The 10,212-nt window shown below is 47.0% G+C and overlaps 2 protein-coding genes across 4 annotated transcripts; one reads left to right on the forward strand and one right to left on the reverse strand.

Annotated features, from left to right (window-relative positions):
* Positions 1 to 291: 291 nt before the first annotated feature.
* Positions 292 to 2,165, reverse strand: LOC6739603 (uncharacterized protein At4g17910). The gene is made up of 2 exons (XM_002076463.4): positions 1,130 to 2,165; positions 292 to 1,075 (listed from the first exon to the last, which is right to left on the reverse strand). The coding sequence occupies exons 1-2, from the start codon at positions 1,962 to 1,964 to the stop codon at positions 396 to 398; spliced, it is 1,515 nt and encodes a 504-aa protein (XP_002076499.2). The 5' UTR covers positions 1,965 to 2,165; the 3' UTR covers positions 292 to 395.
* A 542-nt stretch (positions 2,166 to 2,707) lies between these two features.
* LOC6736399 (glycerol kinase) lies at positions 2,708 to 9,390 on the forward strand. Of its 3 annotated transcripts, none has more exons than XM_016170643.3 (3): positions 2,708 to 2,899; positions 7,169 to 7,795; positions 7,861 to 9,390. In XM_016170643.3, the coding sequence occupies exons 2-3, from the start codon at positions 7,174 to 7,176 to the stop codon at positions 8,967 to 8,969; spliced, it is 1,731 nt and encodes a 576-aa protein (XP_016029902.1). In that variant the 5' UTR covers positions 2,708 to 2,899; positions 7,169 to 7,173; the 3' UTR covers positions 8,970 to 9,390. The 3 variants fall into 3 exon arrangements, with proteins under 3 accessions (XP_016029902.1, XP_016029905.1, XP_016029904.1); XM_016170646.3 differs by lacking the exon at positions 2,708 to 2,899 and adding an exon at positions 3,301 to 3,416; XM_016170645.3 differs by lacking the exon at positions 2,708 to 2,899 and adding an exon at positions 5,753 to 5,941.
* The last annotated feature ends 822 nt before the right edge of the window (positions 9,391 to 10,212 follow it).

Raw genomic sequence — 10,212 nt, forward strand, 5'->3', positions numbered from 1 at the left:
TGTGTGTTATCGAGGGCGGCACATTTAAAAAGTTGAAATTCCAGCAAGAAGATTATAATGTTTAATTATGTCAAAGGAACAGACTATGTTTACTTAAAATACAAACAGTTAAGCTTCTTAAATGCGATCGCTTGTAGTTTATGACAACTGATAATGTTCTCCACATGAAATAAAAACTACCCATTATGACCCCTAATCGATATGAAAGCCTTTCTAATTGCAGGTCTAGTTACACAGCATTATCAAGCAAATAAGTAGGAATTACATCATAAAGATAAAATCAAACTGAAGTGGACTGCAATAATTTCCTAATTGCAAAATTCCCTACATAAATGGTGTTTCTAATAGTTACTTCTACATTAAATTCAGTTAAATCACAGGGCACGCGGGGGATATCAGGCTAGTCGAATACCCCTCTTCAGCAATTCGTGGGCCAGCTTGGTGGCCAGAAACATGTAGACCAGCAGAATGATGACGGACTCGCAGTGAGTGCGATCCTCTGGCCTGAGAAAGATGTTCACCATGCCGGTCAGAACGTTGGCCACCAGGAAGAATGTCAATCCATTTTTGTTCAGAGCCTGGCTAATCGTGAACGGAACAACGGATCCGCCCCTTTTCTTGACCACAGCATCCCCCGATAGAAGACCCTTCTCCTGATCCTCCGAAGGATTCGGATCCCACGGCATAACGCTGTTGATCGCAAAGTCTATGGCTCCAAAACTGGCACACAAAGTGGTGCTCCCGATGGCCAGCATCCATATGACATAGCCCAGATTGCAGGTCACCCGGGAGATACCAATTTCGTAGGCACTGATGACGAACGAGGTCCACAGGATAAGCACCAGGTAGAAGAGACGCCTCAGCTTCCTGACAAACTCGGCGTAGCTCAGCTGACTCTTCGCCACCATCCAGCGGTTGATGTAAATGGACAGCAGGAACAGGCCAACGAATCCTGGCAAGGAGACCAGACCTTCGCGATTTGCATTGAGGAAGCTGGAGCGCTCCACATCCTCGTTCATCACATAGTCGGAGATGCCAAGGACACTCAGGCCAAACTGGTGGATCACCAACAGACCTGCAAGAGCAACTGTTTAATACGAAGCTTGGACGAAGATCCATGGTCTAGTACCGAATCCCAATGGCAGCAAATGGAGATCCTTGCGGGCCAGAATGCTGACCAGAGCGCCCAGGAACTTGGTGAAGCCCAGGGTGAAAAAGGCATTCAGATGCTGGCCGTATTCATGGGCATCCTGCCCGTAACCCAGAGTCAAAATGGACACCGTGCGCGCCAACCCCAGTAGGATAAGCGGCAGGGCGGAGTAGAGCACACTCCGGCGGAGATCAGACCAGTGACGAGTCCTCCGCGACACCATGGCCATGGTGAAGACAAACAGACCGATGCCGGTGTCCATGAGCTTGGCTCCGAACTGCCTGCTCTTGCGGTATGGCCTATAGAAACTCCCAAAGTCGATGGCCAGAATGCAGACGGCGGTGATCAAGTGGGTGAGCGCACGCAGGATGGACAAGCACATGGGTCTGTTGCCACCCAAGTCGAACTGAGCGCGGGTGCGAGCCCGTTCCAGAGCCCTGCTCGTGCGCAGAAACCACAAGGTGGCCCCGAGCATTATCAGTCCTATGTAGCCACTGTAGTCCACGGCCACGGATACGAGCAGAATGCAGGGCAGGATGACCAGGATGAACTCCATGGCAAAGCAGAGGTCGGCAGAGCCATGAAGACGCAGCTTTTGGCACACCACCCGCGCGAGCAGTATGCACCACAAGGTGGACAGGATCAGCAGGAGGGACTCGCCGCTCTGGACCAGGGTTCCCCACCAGTCCCAGTCGTAGGCTTGGACTAGGTCCAAACCCAGGCGCTCCTCGAGGGTTCGGTTGACCGCACCCGGATTCGGAAATGGACTCGGGCTCACATCGGGAATGGGTTCCGCTGCCGCTCGACTGTCCATGGCGACTGGCGGCGGGATACCGCTTGGACTCACTCGTCGGTGGCCTGATAAAGGTGGAACTTAATCTGCCCGTTGATAGTCGCCACTTATCGGAAACCGGGAGATAGGCATAGTCATAGCCGATCGATTCGGAGCTCCAATAAAAAGCACGAAACTCAAAACAAAATTCGTTAAACTTCAAACATCTGAATGTCGCTGATAGCAACTGAAGTATTTCGCCAATGAATCGAGGCATTTTGTTCTATATCCGCATAGGCCGCGCAGTGATAAGGAAGTCCACTCAATCATCTCCTATTTTGATAGCTTGTGTCACTACTACAGCCCTTCAAGATCAGGGATAACAATTTCGGAACTCCTGCCTCGTTTCTCACCGTGTACTACGCGCAATGGTTATCTATGCTCTATTTACTTTATTCAGCAATTCGAAGACCTTGGCTACTGATAAATCCAAAACACATTTTGCTTTTATGGGCTGATATGGTGTAGGAAATCGTTTGTGTGACTGAAAGTTCGCATGAATTTACATAAAATTATTTATTTATTTGTATGTGAATCACTGACGCCTGCGACATTTATTTCATGCATAATTATACCTTATTCCCTTTGAGTAACACTCATTTTAAATCTAACTATACAAGCCGTTAGTGTTTGAACTTGGCGCCAAGTCAATCGATTACACACGTCCGATAGCTGGACAAGTGACCACGAACAAAATCGTGCAGTCTGGCAGCGCCGGAGCAACTGGTATTTTTTAGTGCTTCGTTGAATTGGAGAAAAAGAGGCTCGTCTGCGGTCGCAAAGTGATAAAACCGCAAAAAAGTCCAAAAAATGTTGTTTATGCAGCAAATAAAGAGCTCTGACTCAATGTCGGATGCCTAGTCAAAGCGTTCGCGACCAAGTCGACTGGAACTAAAGTTGGGGCAGTGCTAATGTGGGTAAGTCTTCTCACTTTGCCGGCACGTGTTTCCTTATTTTCCATTTATTACCCAATAAGCTGTTAATTAAAGCTCGTAGAGTGAAGTGTTAATTACTAAGCAAGCTAATTTATTAATTAAAGCCTAAACCACAGTGTCCAGTGGTTAAGTTAAGTGCGCTTTAGCCACGATTACGTAGCTTTGTTGTGCTTTTGCACTCCGTGACGTCATGGGGCGTTGGACCAATCGGAATGCAGCTTGCGAGGGGCTTGTCCGCCGATGACGTAGGCGTAGACAACAGCCGACGTCTAGTCGGAAAATTGATTGCAAACCACGTGAGTTGGCCACGTCTGCTCTCCGCCCCTCCGATCGTCGTGCAATGTGTATACGCCGTGTGTGCCCTTCACTCCGATGGATATTCTCATTCAATAGCCAACTTTCGACGCAGCTAGATCGCAAATACGGAAGCAGATAGTGCAGCTTATTTTCTAAATATTGCTGCTGGCAGTGCAGTGCACATTTACGTAACTAATTGCGGGCAAGTGCTAAGAATATTACATATTTACATAGGTGTGGCCGACGAAAAATATTTGCATCGCTCATTGCAAGGTGAATCTAACTGAAAGCAATCCAAGCTGTTCTTCTCGGTTTTTCTATGTAGAAATCTATCTGCAAGTCAAAGAATCTATCTATAAAGTAATTATAGCTTCCATTCTGTAGTCAAGTATAAGAACCATTTTCCTGTACCGCAGGAAAATCTCTTAAGTTCCTTTATCAAGAACGCGCTATTATTGTTGCACATTATAATGAATGCAACTAGAAGATTAAACAACGCCCGGCGCCTGAGGAGCTTGCTAACCGAGTGACCTTTGACCTGGTCTGACTGCGAAATTCATTTCATGTTCAATAACCCGCATCTGCCCCCTTTTGCGCTGCATTTGTCAGCCGGCTTATCAAAAACATCGCACACCCAGCAATTAAATGCAATCGCAACAGAAACACGCTTTATCAGCGGCCGCAAATATTTCAGCAATCGTTTTGGGTGGGAAATCAAGTCGTACGATACGATATCGCCGGGATAAGCGAGCTATTCATAGTCCACAGGTCGTATGCGTAATTTAATTTATGCATGTAGGTGCAAAAGTTGAGTGAACCTTTGCACCCCCGATGTAATCATTTATCGCACTGCCCGCACTCGAATTACACAATTTGCAACACAAGGCACAAGGCAGCGCATAAAGAGAAATCCAAATGACGATTTATTTACTTCAAGTGGAATTCTGAAACGGTGACTGAAATTACAGGCCAATAATAATACGATTTGTACGATGACTTTAATGGGTTCTACCAATGCACACACTCCCACATTGTGCATATAGTATGTAGCGTAATAAGCGTAAACAAAAGTTGCACATCAAGGAAATACAAAGCTGCGCAGTGATCAAGTCGAATTGTGAATACCCTACCCTACTCATGCTAACATGAGTTTGAATTTTATGAAAAACTCTATCTGCAACTTGGATTGTTAGTACTCGAACCGAATGGACTGATTATTATTCTTATTTCGGGTACTTAAACCACTCCCTTGTGTTTCTATACCCCAATCAAGCCATTATTTCCCTACTAAAGGCCAAATGGCTCTCGTTTGTGGGCCAACCTCTCATCACATGCATATATGTTTTCACAGCGACATTTGGCTTTAACGCAGTCGCCTTAGTTGACCAAAACGATTTCATTAACTTCGTTTATATAACGAACACACTCCCCCTTTTCGCTTAATGGGTGCAAATATTTAAATGCCATCATTTGCATTTGGCTCTATTTCGTTTTGTTGGCCTGCTCTTGAAAATGTCGCAGAAGCAGCGTTTGTTTTATTTGGCTGCCCCTCAATGGAATATTTTCAATATTTGTTGTATCTTTAAATAGACCAGCCTATAAGTATGAGCTGAATGGACGCCCACACGTGAGAGAGATTGCGTATACGAATTGTCTTTGAAAAGCTGAAGAATTTATGTGTGGGATAATTTTGGTGGAATAATTTCCGCCCGTGAAATGGGACATTGTTGCGTACGTGCACATAATTGTGGGGAAATGGGAGTAAAACTGATATATATACAATCCCCACTAATACCATACAAAATCCGTGAGAATCTCAGTTTTTTACAGTGGTTAGAGGTTTTATTTCCATGATCATTACCTTCGCACATGATAGTCTATAAGGTATTTTACGTCTAGGTTAGCACTATCTTTTTCGAAATTTCTTGAGATTATAACCAGACAAATTTGTAGTTTTCCACTCTTGATAGTGCGAATTCGAGTAAGGCATTTTCGTGTTCTCGAAATTTTCAAAATATTCGGCGCTATTTTCAGATTTATGTGTTGGAGCTTCTTTATGCCTACAATCTTCTTGATTTATGTGACTTTTTGGTGACTGAAGGTGGGCTACTTTTCTGGCACTACAATTGCAGGATTGGAATCAGACATTAACTGCCTTTCCTATACGCTTGACCCACTGTGCTGGCCGATATCCGTCTGGGGCGAATGCAAATGCGTGTTTTTAAATGCCAAGGCTGTCGCAACCAGTTGGCAGTTTATTGCACCGCGAAGCGTCTAAGGCAGCGTCCGAGCAACACCCGCAATCCACCAGCTCCACCTCCGTCCAATGGACCCCTAGTCCACCCGCCGAGCCAGACATCGCAGCGGTTTGCCGGCTTGTCTTATCAGCTATCGGCAATTGGTGCTACTGCCGGTGCCATTTGGTCGGTAGATTTACCTAGTCGCACTCACCCCGTCCACTCACCAAACTCGACCATTTACCAGCTCTATGAAAGCTCTATGTGCTGGTATTTCACTGCGCTGCCGCGCCTTCGAATCGTTTGATTTCCGACGTTCAGATACATTTTGGCGCTCGACGTGGTCGGTTGTGTTTTGCTCGTCGCGCTCTGTCCTGCTCTTTCGATCGATTTGCTGCCTCTCTTTCGCCGCGAACTGTCGCCTCTGTGGGATTTGAAAATATTTAAACAAGTGTTATCAGCAGCCATAAACAACAATCGAATACAAAAAGTGAGGGGACGAGTGTGCAATGTCAAAATACTCATCAAATATCGTTCATCGCAGTTATCGTAGTTGGTTATTGGTAATCGCAGTTATCGCAAACTATCACTTGTAATAGAAGCCATCGTAAATTATCCCCTTTAATTCTTTGAGGGCTTTCGCTTTGCGGCTTTGCTCGAGAGTTCGAGCAAGTGGGCAGGCAAATATTGGTCGATCAGCCCACAAAGTGCTTTCCATATCTTATCTGCGATTTCTGGTAACATACAGTTTATGAGCCATGTATCGATGGGGCCTTATCAGTAAACAGTGCCTAACAAAGGTACTCAGCCATAAACAGGCGCATATAAAATAATGAGCGGCATGCCGACTTTCAACAGGGTCGCCGACTAATTTGAACTGATTACCAGAGGAATCCGGAAAGCGCGGAAACTGTGGAAAGTTTCCGAACGTAAATGCCGATGAAGCCAAATCGAATTAAATCGAATGGATGTAGTCACCCAGTGCACTCGGTCATTAGGCTCTTATCTCCGTTCCGAGTACTTGACCTTGTCGCAGGGATCGCAATCGGTAGTTGAAACCAGTGGCTTACCATAATTTATGTATTCTATTCCGTTCCTGGGCTCCGCTCACAGCTGCGATAAGCTGTTGACGCCAACAAGTATTTCTGTGTGTGAGAGTGGTGGGAAGAGGGCTCGACCACCAACTCAGAGTGGGAATCCAGCCCCCCAGGCGGGTACAAAGTCAACAATGGCCAAACAAGTGCTCGAGCAGGCCGTACTCGTGTATGAACACAAGTCCATTCCAGATCATATCGCTGGGCAGGTCCACATGGAAGTGCGAAAGGCAAATATAGAACTGCAGGGAGTGGTGGGCATACTATAGATGTGAGCAGGTGGTTGTTCTTCCCAGTCTTCCGACTTTATCTTAGATTGCGTTCGTAGAATGATTTTATGGTTATTGTATTGAAATATTGAGTGTTACGTTCGCTCTTCGACAACTGATAAATAAAATAATTGATTTGAAACATAAATAAATAATGTAATGAGTTCCTACCAAAATGAATAAAAGGTTTATGGTACATTGTAAAGCCTGCTTCTATAGCTCTTTATCATTAGTTCATATTTCATTATATTATAAAGAAGCCAACCCATTTAAGTGATACATATGTACCTCCCATTATTATGCAATTACTTCCTAAGACCGACTGGCTTATCTAATCTGCGTCCTATCTTGCAGGCAGCATGACCGAGGGCAAGAACTTACCCCACTCCAGTGCGGATGTGCCGTTCCGCAGCAAGGAGCTGCGCAAGCAGTCGCTCATCCAGCACACCGGCCTGGTCGGTGTCATCGATGAGGGCACCAAGACCATCGGTTTCTCCATCTACACCACGCCGGACTTCAAGGAGATCGCCGCACACCGGGTGGAGCTGAGCGTGATCACGCCCCAGGATGGCTGGTACGAGCAGGATCCGCTGGAGATGATGGCCTCGATCAACAAGTGCGCCGAGGAGGCCATCAAGCAGCTGCCCGAACAGGGTTTCTCCGCCAGCGACATTGTCACCGTGGGCATAACCAACCAGCGCGAGACGACAATCGTCTGGGATGCGGTCACCGGCAAACCGCTGTACAATGCGCTCCTGTGGAAGGACATCCGCACCAGCACCACAGTGGAGCAGATCGTGGCCAAGGTGCAGGATCCGAACCACTTCCGCAGCAGCACGGGCCTGCCCATCTCCACGTACTTCTCGGCCCTCAAGATCCGCTGGCTGCGGGACAATGTGCCCGAGGTGCGGCAGGCCATCCGGGAAAGGCGTTGCAAGGCGGGCACAGTCGACAGCTGGATCGTCTGGAACTTGACAAACGGTAAGAGAACTTTAGGGTTACAAAATTTGTAGTCTACTTAACTGAATTGAATTCTTCCTCTCCAGGAGCTCTCCACATCACGGATGTGACGAACGCCTCCCGCACTCTGCTCATGAATCTTGAGACGCAAGCCTGGGATCCTGTTCTGCTCAAGACGTTCGGCATCAGAGAGGAGATGCTGCCCACCATCCACAGCTGTTCGGAGGTATTTGGCAAGATCACTTCGGAGCGAAGTCCGCTGCGTGGGATGACCCTGAGTGGAATAATGGGCAACCAGCAAGCCTCGCTTCTGGGCCAGATGTGCGTGAAGCCCGGTCAGACGAAGAACACCTACCGATCCGGCTGCTTTCTGCTCTGCAATACGGGGGACAAGCCGGTCTTTTCCAGGCACGGTCTGCTCACCACCGTGGCTTACAAACTCGGTCCCCAGGCACCGACGATCTACGCCATTGAGGGAGCTGTGTCGGTGGCCGGACATGCGCTCTCCTGGCTGCAAAACAAGGTGCGTATCCTGCCGGACTCCAGAGATGCCGAGAAATATGCGGAGATGGTGCCCACATCGGGGGATGTGTACTTTGTGCCCGCCTTCACAGGACTATATGCACCCTACTGGCGGCAGAATGCTCGCGGCATCATCATTGGGCTCACGCAGTTTACCCGTAAGAATCACATAGTGAGAGCTGCACTGGAGAGCATCTGCTTCCAGACGCGCGACATCCTGGAGTGCATGCATCAGGAGTGCGGTTACGAGATTAACAAGCTACATGCAGATGGCAAGCTCACCACAAACAACCTGTTGATGCAACTCCAGGCGGACACCATTGGTATGCCCGTCTTCCGCTCACAGCTAATGGACTCTACGGCCTTCGGGGCAGCCATGTGCGCCGCCCAGGCGGATGGTGTCAATCTCTGCCAGTTCGAACCCGAGAAGCGATACTACGAGAACGTGCACTACGACACCTTCCTGGCCACCACCACAGATGTAGAGCGCAAGGAGCGTTACGGCAAGTGGAAGCGGGCTGTGGAGCGCAGTTTGGGATGGGTCATCAAGCAGAAGAAGACGCGGGAGTACACGGAGGAGAACTACCGCATGCTGTCCTCGCTGCCAGCGAGCATCTTCCTCATCAGCAGCTTCGCCATGCTGGTGCATTCCCTCGCTGCGAGTGGCCAGTAAATACGACGGCTGCCTGACACTTGGATCGATTCTCGGTTGTGATAGTAACTATTTGTCCGGATTTCGTTTGGATCTACACACACACTCTGTACATAGTCCTCAAAGGACAGTGGGTGGTTGAACGTGCTTTAAACCCTGTAAATAGCTGCTTGTCTCTGGACTAAGCTCCGCACTACTTTAAGTATCCTGTAGCCGACTATCTTAACGTGTTTTCGTTGCATATTCTGTACGTCTTAGCCGTAGTTCCATTGACGTTGGCTGGACTTCCGCGCGCCACGCACGCCCATATCAGCGGAATTGTATATAGCCAAAGTGCAAACGACATTTCTAATTTAAGTAGGTTCCGTACTCGTATGTGTATGTATATGTTGTAGTGATTATACGCCCCTTAAACAATAAACAAAAATAATAAGAATCGAAACTTGGCGTCTAAATGCGAATTACCAGGAACTTTTGTGCAATATCTGCGAGATCGCTGATTAGGCGGCCATTTATTGGGGCAATTGTATGTAGAAAAATATAGAGTTGGTTGCTTAGGTGGGACCATTAGTAAATCATTAGCATGTTATCTAGAAACTCATTGAATTCTACAGCTTACTACTTGAAAGAATCATAGCACTTGTACCCCTACCTAGAGTATCCCTTTGTGCAATCTCACACGATGTGGGGTATGTTCCACTATCAGTTTCGTTATCATGGAGCGGAAATGTCAGGTATCAGTTAAATATGACTGCGGTAATCGATTGATTAATAGCCGGTGGGTGTGTTTGTTATTGGTGCTTAACGTTCTTAAGACTTTTGGGTGTGTCCGCGCTAAGAAAGCAGATAGATATCAAGTTACTAAAATAGATGGAACCACCCATGGACTAATTAAGTCGTTTTTACTGCGGATTGTGAAATAAATGCTATCGTTTATATTTATAAATAATCTTTAAGACGACTTTAATTGAAAATAGCTGAATGAATTTAGTTCAAATGTATATTTCTTGTGTATTAGTAACATCGGGGTCACCAAACATATCAATGGAGTTTGGAAGTACCTGTGGTGGACCCCTGCTAAGCGAAACTAATTTGAATAGGGGAAATCTCTGGGAAAACCTCGAAAAGGGTTAAAGGGCAGTGGTCAATCAACCATAAAATCGAAGCAGTGTTCCTGCAATATGCATAGTCCACGCCCCTTTGGAAGCCAAGCTAGGTAAGCGAGTATCCACTGTACTTCCTTCAGCCGGGATCTCATTTAAAT

The sequence above is a fragment of the Drosophila simulans genome, chromosome 3L (genome assembly GCF_016746395.2).
Source record: "Drosophila simulans strain w501 chromosome 3L, Prin_Dsim_3.1, whole genome shotgun sequence".
NCBI lineage: Eukaryota > Metazoa > Arthropoda > Insecta > Diptera > Drosophilidae > Drosophila > Drosophila simulans.